The sequence below is a fragment of the Carassius gibelio genome, chromosome A15 (genome assembly GCF_023724105.1).
Source record: "Carassius gibelio isolate Cgi1373 ecotype wild population from Czech Republic chromosome A15, carGib1.2-hapl.c, whole genome shotgun sequence".
Taxonomy (NCBI): domain Eukaryota; kingdom Metazoa; phylum Chordata; class Actinopteri; order Cypriniformes; family Cyprinidae; genus Carassius; species Carassius gibelio.
Genome location: NC_068385.1, coordinates 2,467,866 through 2,494,487, shown reverse-complemented (window position 1 = coordinate 2,494,487; position 26,622 = coordinate 2,467,866). Strand labels below are relative to the sequence as shown.

The following is a 26,622-nucleotide window of genomic DNA, read 5'->3' as shown; positions in this document are numbered from 1 at the left end:
ATAAGCTAAATAAGAATTATGAATATTTTCTTAACATTGCATAATTCTGTTCATGTTTATTGTATGGAAGTAAACAAAAATATCCTATATTATTTTTTATTACTATTACTATAATTGTTTTATACAAATAACTAACATTACATTTTTCATTTTATTATTTTATTTTTCTTTTAATTAATTTATATACCAGAACAGACCTGCAACCTATTTTTAATCTGTGTCCTGCTAGTTGACTACAAATGAAATCCAACAAAGCAGACACATACTGCAGCACACATTTTCTTGTCTTATTACAGGGAATGAAAAACAAAACTTTTTTGGGACTATTACAAGTTCAAACAAACTTGATAGCATTAATCAGTTATTTTGATGGTTTGTGACTGCCAGGAAAAATAATAATGGATTAAAGTAAACATAATCATAATAGGAAACTGCTAGAACATTCAAATTTGCAAATATTCTTCAAAAAATGAATCCTCATAGATGACTCAGAAACACTTCAAAGCAAGATCTCAACCTCACTTCCTAATATAGAAGCCTGCAGTTTCTCTTAGCAGATGAGACATTGTTTTGACAGTTATGAGAGACTGTGTATGTCTGTGTGTGTGTGTGTAGAAGGAGAGAGACAGACACATAGAGATGGAAACAAACATTTAGATAAGGAAAGACACACATACAAACACAGCTGAACCTCAAAATCTATGCTTTAGAACTCAAGCAAGTTTGAAAATAGAAGTATGCACTACAACACAAGTGCTCATGCATAACCTATTTTTTTTTTTAATATGACTAAATCATCATTATGCACCACTGTGATTAGTATATTGGCAGTAACAAGATTCTCGAGGCCAAGTCTTTTAATGAAATATAATAGGACAGAGGGGTAATTAATCCCACATAAAGCGGTAAATGACATGTCAAAGCACGTTCCAACAAAAGATCTACTTTTTTCACACAGCTGCTTTTGAGTCAAACTTTTGATTTCTGAAAGAATCAACGCTTTGCCAGAGCTCTTTTATTCTAATTAGATATCAATTATGAACTTTATTATTTGTCTTTGCGCATTCAGTATATAATATTGAATGGTTATACAGCATACATGTGTTTTCCAGGAATATGCACGCTGGAATTTACTACTGTTGCCGTCTGTTGTCTCTGTTTCCACTCCGTTGACTCATTTAAGAAATATTAATGTGATCACTGGGGTATTTCACAAGGGGTTTTCTGTTCTTCAAAGGGCTACTGAACTGTATTATGAGACTTTGACACAGCATAGCAGAAAGCACTTGTATCGGTGCAGCTGGGAGTCGGTCACTTCTACTTTGAGTGTTTGACACAGTAATATCACACATAAAATGTTGCAGACAACAATGAAAAAGAAAAAAAAAAAGGAAAATAAACTCTAGGTAAGACATTCATCACTGAGCACCTAAAATTAGCCAGCTGAAAGTATTTTTCCCGGCATTGCTTGGGGAAAGTTACACGACTTGGACTAGGAGAGATGAGCTGGCTATGGAAATTTGCAATGCAAGAATGTAAGCCTTGATTAGGCCAACTAGATCATTCCATATTTCCTTTGCATGATGTTTAACCTGAAAGCGGATGTAAATGGATCCATTCCTATAGAGGATAGTTTACAAGTTGATATTTTAATATTACAGTATTAAATAAATCATTTCGCATAATGAGTAGATCCATGTGGCAGAAGGTGTTATTTTTACCTTATGATGAAGCCAATCTTTGATATGACCAAAGACCCTTGTGTTAACTTTTTTGAAGTTGTATCGCCATAACCAATTAAGGCACAATATACATTGTTAGGAAATTTGTCAGGAAACCTGACAAAGAATGAGGGTCCAGAGAGGCCGAAGGTGTTTTATTGCCCCAACGTTTCGTCAATCTATCATCCCTTGGATTAAATTAGCATGATTTCGATAAACTGGTTAACAGACTTTAGGTGTATCTCAACCTAGCCTCCGTTTCATCTGACCTGAATTTTCAATGTTATGGTGGAGCTCTGAGGGGGTGAACCTCGGTCCGAGGCTAGAATGATGAAACTGTACTCAGGCCGCTCTGAATGCCTTAAAGGGGAAGAAGACCGCAGCTCGCCAGTGTTTGGGTTCAGTGTGAAACGTTCTGCTCTGGGACCTACAGCAAAGACAGGATGGAACGGGTCAAGTTTGTCAAGTTAGCGTGCATCAGGGTGATAAAGAATGATTGGATTGACCATTTTTCTACTGTAAAAAGTGTGCAAATGACTTCAGTGTTGATCCCATCTGGATTTGATTTACAGATAAATTACAGAATGAAATAGTTATGTGTCAAATTTAGTAAATGTGTTACAGAACATATTTAATGATCTCACACATCAACACATTACTTTCTACACTTCACGTCATGCTGTCTAAGGTTTGAAGAATAGCAGAATATTATTGCATGGGTCAAGTATAATGTATTTTTTGTATCAGTATACTGTGCATTCCTAACAAAGAACTAAATCTTATTTTTTTAAATTAAATAAGAACTTTCCTGTTCATTGTAGATGGGGAAAAAAAGCTTATTGCTGTAAACTTTGCATCTGGTTTCGGCATTGTGTAAGAAATCAAAACAACAGGTTTTGATTCAATGCATCTTTCTTACCAGTCATGGAATAGAAAATAGTTCCATTCTCTCCTTCATCAGGGTCTTTTGCATGAATGGTTCCCAGAAGAAATCCAGATTGCTGACCTTCCAACGCCTGAACAGAGATTTCAGTTAACACTTTTATCAAAACAGCTCACTTCTGTATATGAAATCTGTCTCGTTTTTCCTCTGTAGAAATCTTTGTAGAAACATTAGAATGTCAATAAAGCATTCAAAAATTTGAAAGACCTTAAATAGTTTTGAACGAAGTTTCTTATGCTCATCCAGGCTGCATTTATTTGATCAAAAATACAATAAACAGTAATATTGTGAAATATTTTTACAATTTAAAACAACTGTTTATTCCTGTGATTTCAAAGTTGGATTTTCATCAGCCATAACTCCAGTCATCAGTGTCACATGATCCTTCAGAAATCATTCTAATATTCGTAATGACTTTTATTGATTTAAATCCATGTTTATTATCCATGTGAACTCCTACAAGTGTATAAAATTAACCTGTAGCACATATACTGTACACATTTAAAATGTTCAGTCTTTTCCTTCTAGAAGACATGCGATTTATTAAGCTAATATTATATCTCATACCTGCAGCAAAAGCTCTCTTCCTGGATGGCTGAAGGATGGGGCATTATCATTCTCATCCAGAACTGTGATGAAAGCAGTGCCTGTAGCACTGCGTGGAGGGGTACCACCATCCTGAGCAACCACCACGAGCTGGTAGCTGGAGTGAAGTTCACGGTCGAGGGAAAGTTTTGTGCTTATCTCACCTTTAGACAGATGGAGAAAAAAAGAAAAACAGAGAGACAGTAAGATAGTTTTCATCTGTGGCAGAAGGCACAGATGGCACATCCTGACTTCACTAAGAGGAACCCCCACAGTTATAATGGTGCCAGAAGTGTGAAGCTGTGTGTGATGGCTAATATTTTCAACAGCTCCACATTAGGGAAGGGTCAGAACAGTCAAATAGCCATTCACCAACTGACTACAGGTTTGGCTAGTTTGTAAATTGACATTTTTTACAGTAAAAAAAAAAAAAAAAGAAGCAGAAAATAGCATGCTAACAACAAGTCAAAATAGCATTTTTGTGAGGACTGTGGCAGCTTTTTAAAATTAAAGGTAATAGTAATTATTTTTATCATTTATTTGTTGATTATTTGCCAGTTAACATGCTAACAATCAGTAACTGTCAGACTATTTCTCTTTGGAAAGCTGTTACTCTAAATTCAACTTCACAAATTTACCACTTTCAAAATAAGACATCAAATTGCTTGATTTGAGTAATATTCTCTATTTTTAGTGACGACTGAAAGTTTGGTCATAGTCACAATATTTAGCATTTTGAATGTATGTCAGTTAGCATGCTAATAATAAGTAACAATCAGACTATCAGCAAACTAAAACCGAAACTAATCTAAATTCACCACCTTCAAAATAACGAAAATCACAATTAAACTTCAAATCACTTGGTATGAGCAATGTTACACATTTTCTGAGGACTGTGAAAGCTTGGTTATAGTTATTTAGCCTATTTATTTGTTGGCTGTCAGTTAGCATGCTAGCAATAAGTAACTGTCAGACTATCAGCACACTAAAACTCACTTGTACTCTAAATTTGAATGCACAAATTCATATCCTTCAAAATTAATACAATTACTGTCAAACTTCTAGTTACTTTTTTTCATAGCCTATTTATGTGCTGCATTATGCACTAAATATCTGTCAGTTTATCAATAAGAAATGATTAAAACATGACTAGCACACGTATACATGTAATTACAGACAAACATAATACCACTAGACTTGTCTAGGTGCCAAGCTGATCTTGTCATTCCGAGTCGTTTTGGTCTTTTAGAATATCTGCGATATTTGAAGCTCACCTGTGTGGGAGTTGATCTGGAAGTGACGATCCAGATGGAGCAGGCGGTAGCTCAGCCGACCGTTGAGACCAGCATCCCGATCGCTGGCAGACACCCGGCCAAAACCAGTGCCTGCCGGCAGGTTCTCACGCACTGCCAGAAACGCTCTTTCTTGGGTAAACCGTGGGGTGTTGTCGTTTTCATCCATCACCGACACACGCACTGTGGCACTACCTGTCTTCCTCAGCTGTCCGTTGCCTGATGTGGCCAGTACAGTAAGCAGGTACATCTCCTTGGCTTCTCTGTCCAGGGAACTTTTCACGAACAGCCAGCCACTGTCAGACACAATGCCAAACCCTGCAGTGTCGCCGTCTGGTAGCAGGTGGTAGGCTAGTGGGGCGGATGATGTAGAAGATGGTCCAGTGGTGATGCTACCATCTCGGTTCATAGCTCGTACCTGAAGGAATCGAGTGTTGAGAGGTGTGCTTTCCTTCAGCTCTACTCGGTAGGTGAGGCTATCAAACACGGGGCCGTGGCCATTCTCGGCTTGCACGTGGATGACAAGGGTGAAGGTAGAACTTAGCTGAGGTGCTCCGCTGTCTTTGGCAATCACCTTCAGGTCATAGCGAGACATGGTCTCATATGACAAACTGCCAATCAGGCGGATTTGTCCGCTATTGCGATCAATACTGAAGGTTCTCAGGGCACCGCTGGTGAACAGGTCAAAACTCAGAAGACCATTGGGTCCAGAATCATGGTCTTCTGCCTGGACTTTGTACACCACTGTACCCATCCGGGTGTCTTCAGGAAGAATCAATGACTCAGAGGATGAAGGCAAAAAGACGGGTGCATTGTCGTTGACATCAGACACTGTAATTCGTACCCTAGTCTGGCCAAAGGCAGGGGGGTTACCGCAGTGCGCCTGTACTTCCAGATTCAAGCTGGGTTGGGCCTCGTGATCCAGAGGCAAACTCGTCCTCAAAGCCCCAGTCTCAGAATCAATTGTGAAGTAGCCCATGGGGTCACCAGATCTAATAGTGTAGGAGATATCCTTCGAGACACCTGAGAAGAAATATGCAAATGGCAAAAGACCTATTAGTTCACAGTGTAGGACAAAAACAAAGACGAAAAGTTAATTTTCAACAAATGAAACCAGAATTTAGTGCCTCAAATATCCAAAGCAAATTGTGGTGAAACAGAATCAATGATTAATGCCGATTGTAAATGAGGTGTGTACAGTGGTTCCATGCCTATTTGTACAAGTGGTGCACCATGGAGAAAAAAGCTAGAAGACGTCTTTCAGCATACTTGAACAAAGTCCAATGTGACTGATAAATGTGGGTACACACTGAAGTCTTGTTTGTGTGTTTTAAAATGTTGAATTAGAATTTGGGTCTAAAAGAGGGGGAGTAAAAACCTCTGAGATTAGCTCACCCACCATTCTTATTGCTGGCCCGCACAACTCCAACTTGTGTTCCACGCAGGGCATCCTCAGAGACCATGAAGAAGTACTGAGCTTGCTCAAACACAGGAGGGGCGACCAGTCCTGCCACTATGCTGATGTTGACCCTGGCATTGACTGGAGCAGTGAGGCCCCCACCATCTTGGGCTGAGACCACCATTGTTATGACTGAGTTTGCCTTTCCATGTAGAGCGCGCGACAGTGAAATCACTCCTAGGAAAATGCACACCAAAAATAAACATTTTCGTTAGGTTTAAAGGTACACAATACACAAATACTATACCTCTTCATCTCACATAAATAAACATCCACACAGGTCAAGATTGGGATCAGTATTATTATTATTTTTTTCAAACAAGCATATTAGAATGCTTTCTAAAAGGATTGTGTAACACTGAAGACAGTAGTAATGATGCTAAAAATTCAACTTTGCCATCAAAGCAATAAATATATTTTACAATCTATTAAAATATAAAACAGTTGTTTTAAATTTTAATAATATATATAAAAAAATAATGTTATTAATATGTTTCTGATCTAGTAAATGCAGCCTTGACAAGCGTGAGACTGTTTTTTTTTTTTTTTATCCAAAAATACCACAAACTCCCAAGCTTTTGAACGGTAGTGTGCATACACACATGCACACCAATTAAACTCCATCTAAAAATACAGCAAAGCTATTAATAATTAAGACTAATTTATACATTTAATAGTCTCACCAGTATCTTTGTTGAGGGTGAAGAAAGGTGAGCTCCCTCCAGCTACAGTCCGGTATGTCACTCTGCCGTTATCTCCTGCATCTGGGTCGTGAGCAGTCACCTTCAGGACAGAGGTTCCTGGGGTGCTCTGTGTACTCAGGCTCACTGCATAGTTCAGAGGGTAGAAGGCTGGTCGATTGTCATTTATGTCTATCAGATCCACACGCACATAGGCCACTGAACTCAGTCCACCCTAAAAAAAAAACACAGCCTTGATTAAATCTGTTTTAACTTGCTTTAACAGTATGAAGGCTGACTCCATAACAGTTCCATAAGAAATTCCCTTTCTTTGACCTCTGGTGCTTTAAAGTGTTACTAAGGCACAGGATGCTAAATCGCCCCTGAAGAATTAATATGTAGGCAATTTTCTCCCCCACTGGCTTCCTAAATGGATATTATTTGCTGCACTTCTGAAAACAATCCAGTCACAGTTGATGTCACAATCGAATTGGTGAGGGATGAGATTGCTGAGAATCACTGGAACTTACCCCATCCACAGCTGTGACGGTGAAGTCGTAGCTGGCTGGTCCCTGGTCACGATCCAGGCTGGTGGTAGTACAGATCTGTCCATTGTGCTTGCCAACGGTGAACTGAGATGGGGTCACACTGCCTGGACCAGAGCCCAGAGAGTAGGAGATGGAGCCAAAAGAACCACCATCCGCATCAGTAGCTGTAACCTGGAAAAGGAGAGATCACATTAGATTAAACGTCTAGCCAAACGTACCAAAACGCATAAGGAGAGAAGCCAGACACTTTTAGTGTTTAGGACCAAGGTTCAATTGTATTTAATCCCTGATTTTCTCTACACTGAATAGGAATAATTAAGCATTGATATCCAACCAGCAGTAGATTTTTGTGGGTAGGTTGACTATTTTTTATTTTATTTATTTTTTATATCAAGGCATGTTTACGAAACAGGTTTTTTATATAAACACAAGGGAAAATTACATTATATAATTTTGATATATATATATATATATATATATATATATATATATATATATATATATATATATATTATATACACACGTAATACAAAGGTAAAATCAAGCTCTAGCTTGAATTTAAATTTTTATACTCTTCATTTATATTCCAACAAAACTCAGCACTTTCCTGTCAAAAATAAACCTGTGACTCCACTGAGTAATACCACTGAACAATTTATCTAACTTGGTTCACAGTCCCTGGCAATCAAAAGTTGCTCTGGTGCTCTGTGGCAGGTACATACACTGCGGTAAACTAAGAGAGCACAAGGTGAGCTCTATTGCTAAACTTGAGTTTGATGAATCAAGCCAAAAGGAGGGAACGTACTGGCAGCTAGCAGACATAAAGACTTTCACAGCCACAGCACACAGCTCAAGAGAGAACATCAGACAGATAAACAAATGGAATGAGAAAGAGGGAGATATAAAGAAAGACAGAAAAAGACTTGTATAGAGCTGATGACTATCTGGGAAAAGTAAATGCCATTCCATGCAAATATGGAAAGTGAAATTACTTTCTATTCAGGTTATTCATCAAATAAAAGGAAAAAATCCTGCTTCGGCTGACATTTACCGACTCTCAAACAACATTACACTTTGCCCATGAACCGCCTGGAGTGGATGATGGCAGAAACTGTGCAAACAGATCCTAATGACATTGAGATGAGGGTATCCGAGTCTGTGATCGGGTTCTGGCAGAGGCCATGGAGCAAGTGTAGGAAAAATAATCATAAAGACAAGAAGTTTCAACCCACAGCGGAGAGATGTTCCACTTTTTAACCATCCAACCCCCTGAAGAAACCTTTATATTTTACAACCGAGTAGGGGTGGGGGGGTTGGGCACGACTACCTATCTTTATTCCCTTCATGCTAGCTTGACAATAGTTGGACGCCTGAGGAATGAACAGCAAGAGCTTGAGGTAGCAAACCTTGGAAGGGGAGTTTAACCAAGGATCTGCTTTATAGACAAAGCCATTTTCCATAAAAGCCTGGATTGGGCAGAGAAAGCTGGGAAATGTCTGGGGGACTTGTTAGTCTCAATATAGTCTAACTAAAGAGCTCCAAAGCTAAATATTTGTGTATGTAGCACTGTTCATAGTGGCTATTGAATGGAAAAATGTACAAGCGTGTTGATCACAGTAAGAAATCATGTATTTATTATTGTATTCAAGAAGCCATCTTTAAACAACTGTCAGGTTGACTATACGTATGGTACATGTAATAATGTATTGGGAAACAATCGGTATTAAGCACATAAAAGCTTCAAAGGTAGAAGACTGAAACCAGAAGTAGGATTGAGTTTATTTTTCCATCTCGCCAACAAAAAAGGATTTCAATAAAGTGGCTTCTCAAAAATGGGGAAAAAGCCAAACTCATAATTTCTAGAGTGTGTTTGAATATGTGGTTGGATGCCAGTAATCATGATGATTGACTGAATGATAGTATTTTGGGTCCTAAAGGGGCACCTAAAATGCATGCAAACACAAAAATACGCATAGGCTATCAAGCTCTCAAAAACACAGGAGATTGAGGGATTTGGGGATGTACTGTTTAAGAAGTGTGTTGTCTCTGCCAGTAAAATAACAGTTCATAAAAAGTTTAGTGGGATCTCAATCTCGACTGATTCATAAGTGGGTCATCAAAGTTAGCTTGTGCTGCTTTCTCAAAATCTCTGCTCAATCCTCTGTGCTTTTCCTCACCATGACTCACGAAACACGTAGACTCAGACACACTAAAAGCACACAATGCAAAAGGTAGATCATCTCAAAAACTGAATTTCACCCAATACATTTCTGAACTCATCTAAAAAGTTATAAACACTACATCACGGTTGCCTAAAAAAGTTGTTTAATTTCTGCACCACTGAAGTTAATTTCAAACACTCAAACAAATTCTGCCCATCTTTTACTGGTTGGACAAACAAATAGTTCAGGCCCCAAACACAAACCACTGGTTCAGTCAACGTTCCTGTCTTGTCATGCTTAAACAGTTTTGGTCTTTGCATCAAGTGTGGTTTAATTGTCATCCATAATATCTTTTTTCTAGGGGGTGAAAGTGAGGCAAGAGTGAGAACGTTGAACACATTCTGGAGCTCTAACAGTTCCCTCGTCTCTCTCTCCTTGTGCTAGCGAACTATGCAAATCACTCTAAGTGAGCCAAGCGAGACTTTGGCTGGGCATACTGTAACTGAGGAACAAGCCAAAGGAATCCAATGCTAACTTGTACAGTTTTGTGGTTCACCCGCCATTCCTCTTGACTCCTTTTTGGGGGGGGGGGGAACATTCAAAAGAAACATTCAAGCAAGCAAATATAAGATTAATTGTGAGAAAGAATAAGTTTGTCCAGTTCTCATTAGTTTTTGCTAATGCAATGCATCTGGTTTCACTGCTTTGGGTTTTCTCAAGGCTACACAGCTCATTTAGTGGCTAACATGTAACCGAGAGACTTGACTGATGCTTTCCCAAGAGGAACCGCTGTATAGGACAATGAATGTTTGGATTTTATAATTGACCACCATGGAAGGAAAATGCTAAAATTTCACTTGGATGTCTGTAAAATGTCTTTTGACAAACCACTGACTCAAGGTTACCTCTGAATTTGTCATTTGATCACAATAATGCATGGTTCTGTGATTAATAGAGGACTGTGAAACTGTTCAGTGGGACAATTTTCATGCAAATGAAGTCCAAGATCTATGATCCAACAACAGCACAAGATATCCAGATTTGCTAAATATAATTCATTTTAACATGCATAACTGCTTCATTTAATTCTGTGGCACGTTCCTAGTCAAACAAACCATCTTGGAGCATTCAAGACCAAACCATCTGATCAGAAAGCTTTTGTAGCTAAACCAAACACTGCAGCCAACACAACAGTTTGTGAACTTGCTTACAAACCAGTCAGAGTCTGTAAGACAAATAAACCTTTGCAAGCCCTGTACTACTGATCTTCTTAGTGAAGACACCAATGAAAATAAAACCAAAGATATCACAAATTACATCAGCCAAATGCAGACAAAACCCCAAAAAGACAGCAGTACGAGACAGCGAGTTGGTGTAACTTGCATTCAGGTCATCTGGAGCGACGTCTCTTACACAAACATGTCATGGGGAGAGTACAGTGGTGACTTTGCTTAAACAAAAAGAAACCCACAGAGTGATCCAACAGAAACAGCGTGGTCTCACGTAAAAGAGCTCAATTTCAAACATCTTGCCTTTATGCAGCTAATTTCAAGAGTTTTGCCCAACAGAAATGGTTGTTTTAATTTAAATGTTGCACAAACTTGCAGCAAGTTCCACATATTGGAATTGTGGTTTAGATGGGAAACTGTAAAAAAAAAAAAGCAAAAACACAATACAGAAACTAAGAACATTTAAAGAAATACTTCACTCAAAAATAACAAATAGCTAAATTTCAAAGCAGCTATTTGCCATACAATGAAAGTAGAGGGATCTGAGACTGTCAAACCACAAAAAAGGACCAAAAAGCATTGTAAAAGCAGTTAACAACAATAATGTACCCAATACAGAGTTCAATGAAAACAGAAAAAGTAACAATGCTGACAGATGAATGTCATGACAATATAACTGATTAAACTTGACTTGATGTTAAAACACAAGAAAAGAAATGAAAACTTAGAAGAAGAGACAAAATATTTCTCTTTTTGTTTCATGGAAGAAAGAAAATACATTCTGAAATATAAGTAGTGAAATTAAATGATGACCAGATTTAATTTTGGGGTGACCTGAGCAACCTCTAGTTCAGAAGTGGTGTTTAAATACAGAGTACAACTTCTGTCTGAAACCTAGAGTTAATAACAAAAGTCTCTCAGTTTAAGCCACAGTATGGTTTTCATATTTTCAATCTGGTGCTATATCTCATTTCATTCCATAGCGGGGGAGATAAGAGATCAAACAGAAAACAGCACATTCTCTTCTCAGAAGGATCCTTACAGACGAAGCCAACCACACCATAAAATTACTATGCTCTCAATAATTTCAACACAGCATTTTATTGAAGCTATCATTCACATCATATGACTTCAGACAGACAAAAATAGCACATTGATGGACGATTCCCAAACCCAAATTCCCAAATGGGAGGACATGCACAAACAATGACTGATGGACAAATACAAATATGAAAGTTGGCATTGAGTAAAAATAGAGATGGATGGAAGTGTAAAGAGATGTGTGCGTCTGACAGACAGTGCTGAAAAGGGACAGAAAGACATGGACTGATATGTACTGAAGGACATGCCATGAGTTATTACAGCTGTTTATTGAGCGCTCTCTTTTTTTCTTCTTGGCATCACTTCAGAGAGCCGAGGATGAAGGGTAAAAGGGATACCTCCTACTACTTTCTGGCCCTCTTGACCAGCGGCCGAGTGAAAGCCGCACAACCCTTCGGTTCATTACAGCCACAGTGCTGAAGCATCTGACGTGTAACATGCCTTGCTTGTTTAAGATCGAAACTAGAAAAAACAAATCTGTCAGTGAGCATAAACAAAAAAAAACATTTTTTCATCCAAGTTGCTAATTAATTTGATGTGAAAAATCTGAATATCCCAAAACATTCTACAAATATTGCAACATTTCCATCTGAAAATTACCAAAGATTGGTGCAAAATAGTAATGCAAATAGAAATAGTAGCCTAGGGAAGCCACTGTAGCTCTTTTATTAAATATAATAAATTCCTTGGTGTTTAAAACGCTCGGACAAAACATTATGGTATGCTTCTTTAACAAGTATTGCACATGCCTTATATTACCAAATTATTTATTCACATGATTCAAAACAATGGTTTTTAGGTGCATCCAGGAGTTATTAAATAAATGTTTCTAGTATAGTTTAGCAAATACTGAATATAAGCCTCAAGCCCCTCAAGCAAACATATATAATATATGGGCACATATACAGTATATATACTGTATATGTATAGCATATGGCAGACTTTAACTATCCTTTTAAATACTGCTGTTTATCACTGTTTTTTCACAATTACATCTTCCAATATGCTATCCTGCTGCCAAAATAGCTTACAGCTTGGTAAAACATAACAGATTCCCTGCATACCCTCATTGCCAAGCATTACTCAAAAATCACCAATGGATGTCCATTTGGACAAAAACAGCAAATAACATAACACAGACACGTGTTATGAAACATACCAGATGCATTCTCTCCGTACTAAACTTTTATATGACACACTTTCAAGTGGCTGGCAATAACCCCAAAGGTCAGTGTGACCTGCATCTACTGCAACATTACACCTTGGGACAAGCTGTCAATGGGTGCAATATGGCGGTTTTGTATTAGCAAACAACGATTGTACATATTTCCTTCCTTTGAGTACTAGATCAGCATGACATCATTGGAGCGCTCCTCCAGATCTGTGAAGTACGCAGCACTCTCCAGATGTCCATTAAAAGTGATCTGCAGTATAATGGGATGACTGTTAAACATCATATACATGTCAAGATCACTGAGCACCCTAATTATTTCTTCATGCAAGGGAGCTGGGCTCCATCCCAGAGCCGCGCCGGTACAAGCCGCCTGCCAGGACACTATCACCAGGAAATGTCCAGATTAAGTCAAAAAGTCTTGTGGCGAAAAAAGCAGCTGACACGGACTGGTCATGTTTTCACATTTTTATCAGATGCTGACTTGTGTTCTGGTAGCCGACCGCAATTTATGTCAGGAATGGTGTAAAGGGCTGAGTTTTGGAGGTAAATATTGGAGTTGGAAGACTTTTGAAAGGTGTTGGTTTCTAAAATAACACAGCTTTGAGCTTTTCATCTTTAGCCTCGACGGATATGGGGAGGGGTAGCTGCAGGTATTTTCGGCTGGGGTAAGGTGAGGATTTTTGGCAGAAGATCACAGAAGGGCCAATTCAAGAGGACTAATGACACCAGAAGGACCAGTGCGGAGGGACTATAGAGTATGGTTTCCCCTTTTTCTCTCATGTCTCCATAACTGTGAGTATTTGTCTTTCATCTGGCCTCCGCAGCTGGAGGTGATTAAGGCATCAAACCATGTACAGAGAAAAGTGACAGACTGGGAATCTCAGAGAGGAGAAGCAGAGACAGAGGGGTTAATGACTGCAAGAGGAGTTATGGGCTCAAAATAATAACAACTTAATATAATTGCAGAGAATGTGACATTCAAACATTTTTTGAAAAACGCATTTGAATAAACACTGATGTGTTGACTATATATATATATATATATATATATATATATATATATATATATATACACATACAAACACACATTTCTATTTAATTGTTATAGAATTTTTCTAAATCACTATATGTAATATCTATTTTATATCTATTTCATATTTAATTATAAATTAATATTTAATTGTAATTATAGATAGATGGACGGACGGACGGACAGACAGATAGATAGATTACAAATTACAAAAAGTAGCTTTAGAAAAAAATATTTTGATTCAACAGAGAATTTATTGCACATAACCCTTTTTTATTAGAATTTATTACACAAACTTTTATGTTACATCATATCAGACAGAGCATTACTACAGGTTTTGATTAAATTCTTTTTTTTACAGGCAGTTTTTCCACTCGTATAAGATGTTTTAAGAGCTGGCTGTGTTCAGTAGTGACCTCTCTAAGGTTTACTGAAGCTCAGAGTGAGCAGGAAGCCAGCCCATCAAAACTAAGACTCGTGCCACCTCTGACAAATCCTGCCCACGAGAATTAAAGACCAAGCATTTTGAGTGGTCATTTTAACAGGAACAATAAACATGCCAAAAGCACCTCTGGAAATGCACGCCGGGTGACCCTTCGCACTGACCCCATCACGCCTTACGTCTCTGAAGAAGCTCTGTTCTAGAGTCCCATTCGCTGTCGATGCAGAGGCCCCACCGGTTGTTTTTGAAATGCCACATAAGAGACACAGCTCTTTTACACTTTCACACAAACGTGAAACCATATGTTTTTGTTAAAAAGACAGAAAAGGAAATGGCAAAATCATATGACAATATTAGGTGATTACTTTGAACAACAAACTACTAAGCGGATGTGGACATTAATGTTATAATATATAATAAAATAAATGTAAAACATAATTTTTGAAATAAAAATAGTGTAAATTCATTTGTTTTTGACCACACTCATTTGGGAAAATGGGCCAGATAGCATATTGGTGACCAATGATGCCTTTGAAGCTATAAACCAACTCCACTGTTCAGAAACTTGAATGAACCCAGATGAATTGCAGAGAATTTAGTGGGATGCTGAAGGGATGTTAGCAAAGATGGAATAATGTGAACCATGCTCACTATGGGATCTAACGGTACTGATGTGGCTTATGGCACTGCTCTGCTGGTAAATAAACTCCCTCGCAGGACTGCGTGCACAAACACAACACGCACACGGTAGCAAATTCCACATGCAGCCCAGAGAACAGCAGGGTTTTTCCGATGGATTGTGGCCTTCGCATGCCTTCCTTGAAAAAAGTCAGAGAGCACAGCTTTTATACAGGTCAAATGTAGTACGGTCAGTGCTTTAAAGTATGATTGTGGTAAAATTGTCTGCGGCCGACATGAAAATACATGGAATATAAGTGGACTTGACATTATGTACACATTATTTAACTACTAGATATATTGCTTTCAGTTAAATGTCATTTTTTTTCCTTAAAGCAAAAACTAATAGCGTTTTATATATATATATATATATATATGCATATGTGTGTAAAATTACAATAAATAAGTAGATATAGACTAGAGAGGACTCAAATATTCCGCAACTCATCTGTTTCCATTTTGTCATTCCATTATCAGCTTTATAGATTTCATATATATTGCATCTGTTTTTGAGTGTGTTTTTGAGTTATAGAAAACATGATTGTGTTCTCCTCGTAAAGACGCATTAATGATGGGTAGCTGTCATGGCCTGATGTCTTTGATTTGTTCATGGTTGTTTCCAGTTTGTAGACCAACTTTCAAAGCATAAATTTATGGGAAAACAAACAAAAGCCCATGCCTCTAAGAAAAACTGCTATTGTGAAGTTTAAAGAAAAAAGTAATTCAGACATAAACATGCCAATAAGCTATGAGTTTACATTTATTTCAATCAAAATGTTCAATCTTATCAAAGATCTGATGTTTTGACTTCACAGCTGTCATCAAACACGCAATTTCTGGCATCGCTAAGGCGGGAATCACTTTTGCTCTTACATTCGATCAAACCCATAACCACAAATTTCAAACTATGTTGTGATTTGACTCAAACTGCCATTGCATCACACTAAAAACCTCCCTGAAAATCTTTTTCTACAGGAAAATCGGTTTTGTACAGGCAAACACAAGTCACATTCTCTACAGAAAATCTAAAAAATTATTTTGTAATACTCTTTTAGCTTTTTATTGAGAGAAACAGTGAGAGAGGAGACAGGAAGCATGAAAGGACAAACTCAAACTCACTTTGCTTACTCACAGCGTGTCATTCCACAAGCACAAAGGCAACAAAAAAAAAAATCTGTTCACATCTGAAATCATCGACCTCTTACAACCTCAATCAAGATGCCAGAATGAGCACAGCGTTATTCCATTGTTTGTTTTTGACTCTCTGAAACAAAAAGCTGCTAAAATGGAACACAGTAAATGCTTGCTTTTTCTTAATGGCTTTAGGCACTTCATGGTCCACAATGGAAAGGTGCTTTACTGCTTCGCTGGGACCTGGAGAACACTTCACGAACACACTCTTTAATTTCACCAGGCTTTAATCACAGTCTCTGCTGGAGAGAAAAATACTCACTTGCCTCAAGCTCATCACAAACTGGCACAACTGTGTTCATCTGGCTGCATAGTATGGGAATGGAAACTCCTATTTAAACCGCGTTTCTGTTCAAAAGGCCATTTGTTTTTTGTTTTTTTTTTTCTTCTGTGAAGAATTGTTTAAAAATGTTTTGTGGTTTTTCATACAATGTCCAGTGTTGTTTAAGACTTTACTGACTTTGATAACATGGACAAAAACATTCTTATAAATATATAATTTTAGGTTTCATAGATGAAAGGAAGTCATACACAGTAAACATGGCATGATAAATCAGTGTGTTCAGTAAATAAACTGAGTTTAAAAGCTAATTACCAAATATTAACGTACCAACTGTTAAACAAACAGTGTTTTTAATCCAAATGATTAAATATAATCTATTCAATATGTTCAATATGTTCAAAATACTGAATATATACCAGGGTTATTATTGTTAACTAAAACTAAAACTATAAAAAATATTTTGGTTAACTGGAATAAAGCTGTAACAAAATTAAATATAAATATTAGTCGAAAAACTAAACAAAAATTTGAAATGTTGCCTAGTTAGTTTAATCTGAGTTGAAGCACTAAAAATAGCTAGAGATAATAAAAGCTAAAATTATAAATAAAATGATTTAAAGCTAAACAGAAATACATTTTATAGTAATAATAAAAGCAATAAAAATGAAACTAAAATTAAAATGAAAACTGAAAATATTAAAAGCTCAAATATAAAAATAAAACCCAATTCAACTAATTCAAATAATTAATAAGAACTATAATCTTAAAAAACTACAAACACACACACAAACACACACACACAAATAAATACCACATTCTTTACATAATTAACATATAACTCATTTTCTTCAAAGACTTTGGTCTAGTATTTCTTTTCCTTCATTAAGCAATAGATGTCAATTCTAATGTTCTTTTATGTTGCCTGTCCATCATTTTCCCCACATCTTTTAATCTTAAAAACAATATATGCATGATTACAGTGTAGAACAACCCCTAAACAAGTTCAGATCTGAACCAGCAACATTCAGTACAGAGGACCGTTATTGTGTGTGGGGGGGTCGGATGCTACCATTTTAAAATAACTGTTTAGGTCACACAGCTACTATCAGCTCTCTGGAGCCGTCCATATAAACATGAGCCCGTGCCACTGGCCGATAAACACGGCTTTCTGTGAGGCCCGCTGGGGCTGCTTACTGGCGTGTGCCAAGCCATGCTATGACGCTCTGGGCCGCAGCGCTCAGACGACTGTTTTTAGAGCAGTGGGACGGTCCCAGCGGAGGCCAGTCCTCCTCCGGTTCAAGCCAGGGTCGAGTATAGAAAAACACACAGTTTGGTGAAGGAGACGGCACAGGCCAGAGTGTGTTTAGATCAATTTCTTCGGTTTCGCTGGCACTTGTTCATGCAAGTAAACAGATTATTCATTTAACAGCCTACACATGGTCGCTAGAGAAATAATGACCTCTGTGAAAAATGATGGTGAAGTTGCTTTTAAAAGCGAAAGAAAATTTTATTTTTATTTATTGTTTAATCTGTTGAGCCAAAGTCGGTAGACATCCTGTAATAAAAAAACATGCAATAGAGATTCACAATTTCTTACAGCTTGGAAAGTACTAATGTTTGGAATATTATAAGGTATGACACGAATATAGGCGGTTTGCATTATGATAGATGAGGTGACTAATGCACATTTGTAGGTACAATGCAAGCACAGCTGGAAATATATATATGAAAGTGAAAAAAAACAACAACAACCTTGCTTCTTAAATGTAAAATAATAAGGCTGTCTGCATTAACAGACCCATTTATGCACTTTTACACGTATGTCTACACTGAAATATTTAACTTTTATAATGACAGGTGATCAGATGCACTTAAATGCAAGCACACTTCTTTCATTATACAAACTGCATAATGAAATATAGCATTGAGAGGGGATGAATAAATCACTCTCTTGACAGGTAGCCTATTAACAACTGTGTAGTTTGATTCACTTTCTCTTATTGTTCAGTCATCCAAGTCTCACTGTATTGCAGACAGAGAGTTCACAGTCTCTGCTATGTGTTAACCTTTGCTGTTGTTGCCACAGTGCTATTTTTTTACGTTCATGAAGAGCTCCAATTGCTCAGAGACAGATTTTGTGATTCAGTTTCTGCCAGATATCTCCTGCTAAAAAACCTTTTAAGATGGTTTAACAGTTTTAGATGGTCTCTCAGCCTGGTCAGACTTTGATGGTTTCAAAAGGTTCTGGATTTTGATGGTTCTGGACTCTTTCCAGCTGACCAACCTGCTAAAAACCAGTCTGCCAGGCCTAGAGACCACCTAGACCAGCTTAAACCAGTAAAATTCTTGAAGGTGCACTGACTGGATAAAGACGTCAACATTACATCACTGGTGAGCAAACCAAATTGTAAAGTGCTGTGGTAACATGCACACACACAAAACTCAATTTTTTGTAATACAGAACCAGTGCTCTGGTCCAACTGCTTCAGGCAGATCCCAGCCGATTCTTCAGCGAGAGAACAAAATTAAATGGCATGTGTTTTCTCACGAAACAACAGATGGTGCCCAGATATAACTGCTATTTCCAGCCACTGCACTCTAGATCTGAAATATTTAAACATCTTTTGTACAACATTTGACTCTTCCTGCACACTCATCACTTAAGTTTATATCAGAGTATATGTCTTACCCTAGACAAATACAAAAGCAGTGCAGGAGACTTTGGTTAGCGAAATCCTTTAGAACTTGGAAACGCTTTTCTCTTTTATGGCGTTTTTCCTCATGGGGGATTTCAATCATTCTAGTATGAAGACTGCTCTTTCTTAAAGGGATAGTTCAACCAAAAATAAAAAATAATTTTAGCATGTCTTGCTTCTATGGAACACAAAAGGAGATATTTTTACGTTGGGCTCCAAAACAACATTGAACCCCACTGACCTTCACTGTATGGACGAACAAGCAATTAGACTGAACTACCCTACCTCTAATTTTATTACATTTTTTTGTTTTATATATTTTTTTACATTTAAAATTAACTTAAAGTAATAAAACAACTAAAATTCAAATGAAAAATAATAATAAAAAATAACTATAATAAAAACTATAATAGTATCCCAATGATACTAAAATAACATTAGGGCTGATTTTGACTATTTGAAGTAGTACTGCTTTCATGCATCTCATTTTATGCATAGGGCAAACTGGTGGACGATGCTGTTGGCCTTGGGATGCATTTCATCCTAAATCAACTAGACAAGCCCAACAAACTCTCTACATCACTTAATTCACCCCCTGTTAATTTATAGCACAGTTATAGCTGAGTCACTGAGATGATGCTCTTCTTGAAGCATCTCAAAAACATTCCATCCTAGTCCAGACCTACATAAAACATTCTCAAATCTTCAGCATCCTCCCATTCCATTATGTTATCACTCCATGTGGAATTTTCTATGTATTTCAGATAAAAGTATCACTTACTTTTATTTTACACTTACTTAAATGCTTAAAGATTTATTTATTTATTTTTCTGTAGCACTGTCTTATGGTTTCTGTCAGTGTACGGATGATACAATGAGTGCTTTTCTTCTGTTGATAGTGATGAGTATCCTAAGGATCGACTCATTTCTGATGTATAGGCCCACTTATATTAAAAATAAACAGATCTGATTCTGATTCATGATTCTTGTGAGTATGGAATTTGCACTTACAAAGCGTCTGCTAGTCTTTCAACAGCAAAGCCAAATACACTTACCCTGAGGGTCAGCCATGAATGCATGATGACAATAAATACTTAAAGAGTTAAACTATAAAAGGATTTGACATTATTATAGGTATGTGTCTGTAATATCCAGAAGATGTCTTAACTATTATTTATTCAGCTGCAAAATCAATTAAAAGATCATCCAGTTTTCATTGTTTTGTGGTTTAAAGGAATAGTGCACCCAAAATTTGCTGAAAATGTACTCACTCTCAGGCCATCCAAGATTTTGATGAGTTTTTTATTTGTTTATTTGTTCATAACAAACATGCAGTACTTTTGGATTATTGTAATACTTTCATCAGATATTTGGACTCTGGTGGCAAGTGATTTAATGCTAGATTTATCCATATTTGTTGCAATGAAGAAACAAGTTCATCTACATCTTGGAAAGCCTGAGGGGTGTGAAAATTTTCATTTTTGGGGGGAACTATTGATGGAAAAAATAAATAAATAAACAGAAATAAATAATTATACTTTCTGCTTTAATACAGCAGTTTACACAAACATTAATAAGTATAACATTTTGCCCTTTTAAAGTTTAAGTTTAAAAATGTATTCAAATTAAAGCTTAAATATCCCATTTCTAACTATACATTACAAAAAAAAAAAAAAAAAAAAAAAAACCTTTTTCTCTTCGAGGAAACTTTTGACACTTCTGAAAAAAAAAACATTTTTCTCTTCGAGGAAACTTTTGACACTTCTGAGCATTAAGAATTATGTTAATATGTTACAGATCTACAACCTAATGTTTTCTGCTCCATGTTTTAAAGGAACATACCAAATTGAATGTTTTAACACTATGTCCTCAGAGCTGCATGCAGCAAACCTTCAGCAAAAACGTGTTCAGTAAGAAGTCTGCAAGCTCTACATCATTTAATAAGTTGCTTAATAGTATGAGCGGCGATAACACATTCCCTATGATAAACAAACCGGGGCACAACAGGGCGTCCACACACTCAACCCTAATTCATCACAGATTTGATGATATAACATTTTATCTGATCAGACACGGCCAGAGAACGTGTCGGACACAAGTGGGGATTATGATATCATGCTTTCTGTACGACACAGAAAAAGTTGCTATAAGGCTCTATAAGATATCAGAGTGGCTCATGAATATTAATTAGGTGACATAGTGTTTAAATTCAATTAATTAAACAGTAAAAACCATAGTCTTATCTAATAATTAAAAAATATAATGTGATTTTGGTTTTGACTATTTATTTTTTGAAGAGTTACACATGTCAGGGAACTGAATAATGAACCCGTTTCACGATATAAAACAATTTAGCAGTCACACTGCTAAGGCTAAGTGCTCGGTTATGTTTTATATTGCATCCTCGTGGCAGATTAAACCCAGTCTAATCTAATCACTGCGTGGGTGTGACTGCCATGTGAGGTCTGGGTTCAAAGGTCACCTAAACAGCCACCTATCCCCCTCTGACCTTTAACCCATATACTATCCATTCTGTCTTTTATATGCGACCCAAGCACGTACCACATGGTGGGGGTCTGTTTCTGTGTGACCCTACCTGCAATGGGATTGTATAACTGAGATGTCTAGATCTAGTTTATACAAAAATGTCTAATGTTTTCTTGAATTATAGCACCATGACATTAATATGAGACAGTGCTGTTTAAAGCCTAATCTTATAGTAGAACCTTCAGAATGAATTCAGAATCCTTGAGGATTGTCTGAACCATACAAACCCTCTCCCAGGCTGGGATGAGATTCAGCTGTTTCCGTGCCAGTTTCCTGAAGTGGCTTTTTCGTCTAAAAGCATTTCGTTTTCACTGAGCCTGGTGTTTCTCATAAATCAGAGACTCTATCACAGGCTGCTCTATTGATTCGTCACTCCAATGCCTTTAGACGAGTCACAGTTTTGAGTTAAGACATCTGGGTCTTTTAATGTCAGGGCATATATTGTTATTATCTCCATGAAAACATTTCATGCAACAGCTTAGGCATATGAAAGAGATGACCATAAAAATCAAGAGAGGACGTGCGTGTTTGATTTTCAAGGATGACAGTGCCCATGCAGTGGCGTTTAAGAGGGATCGGTTTATAACCATACCCATATTTGTTATGTGTGTAGTTATTCCTTGACTTGACTTATTTAGGACACATTCTGTAAATAAAGTGAAGCAGTCTTGTGCCATGAATTTATCTAGTATGGTATAAATGATATAGTTAAATCTCTAGCAGTTGACTCACACACGTTTTCATAACATCCAGCCCAGTTTATACACATGTCCAAAACTTGTGGACAGCTGGCTTGCAGCTCTCTAGAGACTTGACCCGTTACTTGAATCAGTGGCCTCTTCCACTTCTGTTTAACTGAGTCCAGAAGAAATAATGAGAACATGTCCATGAGGTTCATGCTGACGATCATCACACTAAATACCTTCTGTTTACTTCACAGAAGTTTATATGGGCTTACAATGCTGAATCACAAGAAATGTTGGAAGTCTTACATCATAATAAGTGTTCCTGTAGCTCAATTGGTAGAGCACTGCATATCAAGCGCAAGGTTGGGGGTTCAATTCCCTGGACACACATGATAGGTAAAAAAAATTGATAGCCTGAAAGTTGCTTTGGATAGAAGTGTCTGCTAAATCCATACATTTAATTTAAATTTAAATAATACAGCTTAAAGACAACATGGAAAATTCAATTTGTAATACATTTAAACTGCATAATGAGACATACTTCCAAATAAAATTAAATAATAATACTTTTTTTCCATTAAAGAATAATACATTTTTAATTAAAATACAGTTTAATTTAAACTATTTTTTAAAAATATTTTTTCCCTCAAATTTTAGGGGAGTCATATGGTTCAGCTAAGCCCACATTCCTACAAGATCATCCTTTTCGTTTCCTCTTTCCTTTCATCCTGACATCCATCCTTCTGTTCTCAAGTTACACAATACTACGAACTGCATTTTAAGACTTCAAGCACAAGCATGAATGTGCATAACAGAGAACGTGGTCTCAAGACGGAAAGATTTATGCTGTCTGTAATACACCTCTATATGGACATCCACGTGAGGCTACATATGGTCTTCATATCAGTAGCAATGAACGGGCTAGATTTCTAAAGCACCTGTAACATGAAAGGCATCTGTATCCGTGTGTGTTTTGTTCTGGCATTGTTGGGGCAGCTTCTAAGGCCTCTTTCTACCGGCCTCTCAGTATTAAACTGTCAATAAGCTTCCTTAGCCCGGATAGAGCCTTGCTAGAACAATATTGAGAGGTTTACCGACCCAAACTACTGACAAGCAAGGATAGAGAGAGATGATGGAAGAGATACAAAAAAATATATATAAATACAAAAATATTTAACATTGTTAACGCTATATGCATACGTTTCCCTTGAGTAGATCTGCAAAACTAAAATTCTGAAGGAATAGGGTTCAAACGTCCAGTTGGCACTACAGAAATTACAGGTCTTATGGTTAGATTTGAGAGTGTTGGACTGAAATCTATAGAGGCTTTGCAACACTTTAGGGAAATTATGGTCTTTCTATTTTTCCGGCTTACAGGGAAAATCTGCTGATGGGGCAAAGAGAAGCCACTGGTCACAGACACTGAACCACATTAAAAATCAAGTACATGACCCTAAATTACAGACAGCCGATATCTGGTTGCAGTTAACTTTAATAAATTAGCAGTAATTGCAAATCAACAGCATGGCATTTTCCAAAAAAGAAAGTATGCATTTAATGTTGACTACAGTACGCATTACGCTGTATTTAATTGCAATGTTGTTGGTAATGATCATCATATGTCACTAACCACCACCTATGAAAACACTGCAGATCAGTGAACCTGGGAGGTCCTGGTCTGTCTTTAATAACAAGAGTACAAGCATAATTTTCTTATTTTGGACTTAAATGACATGTTACAAATAATATAATTTTGGTTTAGTTTATTAAGGCATTAATATGAGCCTTTGCAATCAGGAACGCTTCCTATGATGCCCTAAAATGCTGTCTAAGTGGGCAGTTCACTAGAGCTAAATTTAGAGCAAGCTAGCATACTACTCTTATTTCTGCTGCTATATAAAGATGAGGTAGAACAAAAGATAAAAAAATAAATATTGTTGTATGCTCTTCGAAATTCTGCTCATGGAACATCACTGGAGGTCATCAAATTCCTACCATTTAATTTAAACTGATCTCTAGAAGCATATGATATCTTATTCATACAAACAGCAGTATTGATTGCCTGCTTTCAGATTGAGCAGCATTCACTACACAGAGAAGTAGTTCAATGACAAGCTAGACGAAATCGCGTTCGAAATCGAATGCGAATCATCAGCGATTATGAACGCTATATTGCCTAATTGTTAGTGAACTACGGCTCTGTGTAGTGAATGCCGCTCAATCTTGAAAGCAGGTGATGGTAAATCTACTAATCACGGGACTGGCTTTACTGACGACGAGATGCTCATGACAATCGCATGCGATTAATTGCACAGGCCTTTTTAAATTTAAATTCAATTAAAAATGTATGGATTTAGCAGACACTTTTATCCAAAACGACTTACAGTGCATTCAGGCTATCAATTTTTACCTATCATGTGTTCCCGGGGAATCGAACCCCCAACCTTGCGCTAGCTTGCTTGCTAACGCAATGCTCTACCAGTTGAGCTACAGGAACAAGAGTAAGCTGAAACTAAGCTTAAGAAAGAAGCTGAATTTACTCAAAGAACAAGTGTATTGAGCTTGTGAGCAACAGAAAGAGAGAGATGAAGGAAAAACAAAAGGAGTGACGGATTAATGATGAATCATGAGATCTAGTGCACTTTGCCTCACCAGTACAACCTAAGCTCATTTGGTGGGTTAAAGACTCAGGCCTCACATGATAATCAGTGTGCTTTGAGAAAGAAAAAAACAGCAGAAAGGGTAGGAGAAGGAAGGGGTCCGATACTCAAGAGGATTACGTCTCATTTCTGGTACACGGCAAAGGGCTAAAGGCAGCCCGACACCACCAGATAAAAGCTAAAGAGTTGAGGCTCTACTCTTATAATACATTAAGACAGAATGGGGGGGGGGGGGGGCACAGCTGTCATCCCAGCAGTCTGGTTGAATTAAAGATGGGTTGAGCTGACATGAGACCAAACTTTTGAGCCTTCACTAATAATCTCTTAGTAACTTCAAAACCACATTCAAAATCCAACTGGGCCGTTTCATAAGCAACTGTGAGGTTTCATTTTTCAAATTGACATGTGAAGACATAAAGTTACATTTGAACTTGAAATAAATTCAAGTTTTTACAATCTGCAAATGCCATTCGCTTTGTTTTCTGTGAATTATGTGCACTCTGAGTGCTCCTTCCTTGATTTTGAAGACATAAAGGCCTAATTGGAGCCAGTACATGTCAAAGTAATATTTGAAAGCATACTTTTAACAGTGTGTATAACATATTTAAACCAAAATACCAATATCAAGACTTCTTACAGCTCATATGTAAGCTTCTTTATCTTTTAATCCAAATGCAGTTTTTCTAATGTTAATGTGTTGTGAGGGCAGATGAGATGTAAAAGAAAAGTCGAAAGATGCATGATTTGTGGGTGGTGTGGATGGAATGTTTCTTGCATTTTTTCTTCTCATCAATCATGAACACTGCTGACACTGCACTTTTGTCCATTCACAAGTGCGTGCCCAAAGACATCTATCCAAAGAACGCAACATAATGTGAATAGAAACCGCCATGGTAGGGAAATCACTTCAGGTCTGTTCCTTGGCCTTTTTCTTGACAAAGTCACGGAAAAAAGCACTTGTCCTGATTTATTGCTGCTTACAGAGACTATTTCTGACAGCCTATATCTCACGTTTAACTACACATTTAAGAAGACTGGACATATGCAACTGTGCTACTGAGTCCTCAAAGTCTAGCCAAAAAAAAAAAAAAACATTCCTTGGACCACACAATATCCACAAATGCAGAGTTAACTGAGGTTGAACTGTATTGGTCCATGTTCGCAGTTCCTCTGGTTTTACATGACATATCAACATTTTTTCAAAAGCTTTTACACTTTCTTGCCATTTGAAACTGCCTACACCAGATGTTCAGAGAGAAACATGGTAAAATCTTACATATTTGGTGGTAATCAACATTCAAAATGTACAATTTTAAATATATACAGCTTTTTTGCAAACCCAACCTTTGACAGAAATGTTCTCACCTGTAAACATTCATATAATTCCACATCATCAGAGCTTTTGCGATATGGCTTTAGTAATCGACACAGAGTTTTTCTTGTTTTCTAAAGCTACACAGTGTTGTTCAAGATCAAGCTGCTTATAAAAAAGGCTTTTGGCAAGCAGATGAAATT

At 37.2% G+C, this 26,622-nt stretch overlaps 1 protein-coding gene across 1 annotated transcript in view; it reads right to left on the bottom strand.

Annotated features, from left to right (window-relative positions):
* The window catches only part of dchs1a (dachsous cadherin-related 1a), a 103,712-nt gene that overhangs the window by 16,293 nt on the left and 60,797 nt on the right, over positions 1 to 26,622 (bottom strand). The window contains exons 3-9 of the mRNA XM_052616298.1: positions 7,211 to 7,399; positions 6,684 to 6,915; positions 5,941 to 6,177; positions 4,524 to 5,564; positions 3,232 to 3,413; positions 2,641 to 2,737; positions 1,991 to 2,148 (exon numbers count right to left, since the gene is read on the bottom strand). Of these exons, the coding sequence (XP_052472258.1) occupies positions 1,991 to 2,148; positions 2,641 to 2,737; positions 3,232 to 3,413; positions 4,524 to 5,564; positions 5,941 to 6,177; positions 6,684 to 6,915; positions 7,211 to 7,399 (2,136 nt within the window). The remainder of the gene's footprint in view (positions 1 to 1,990; positions 2,149 to 2,640; positions 2,738 to 3,231; positions 3,414 to 4,523; positions 5,565 to 5,940; positions 6,178 to 6,683; positions 6,916 to 7,210; positions 7,400 to 26,622) is intronic.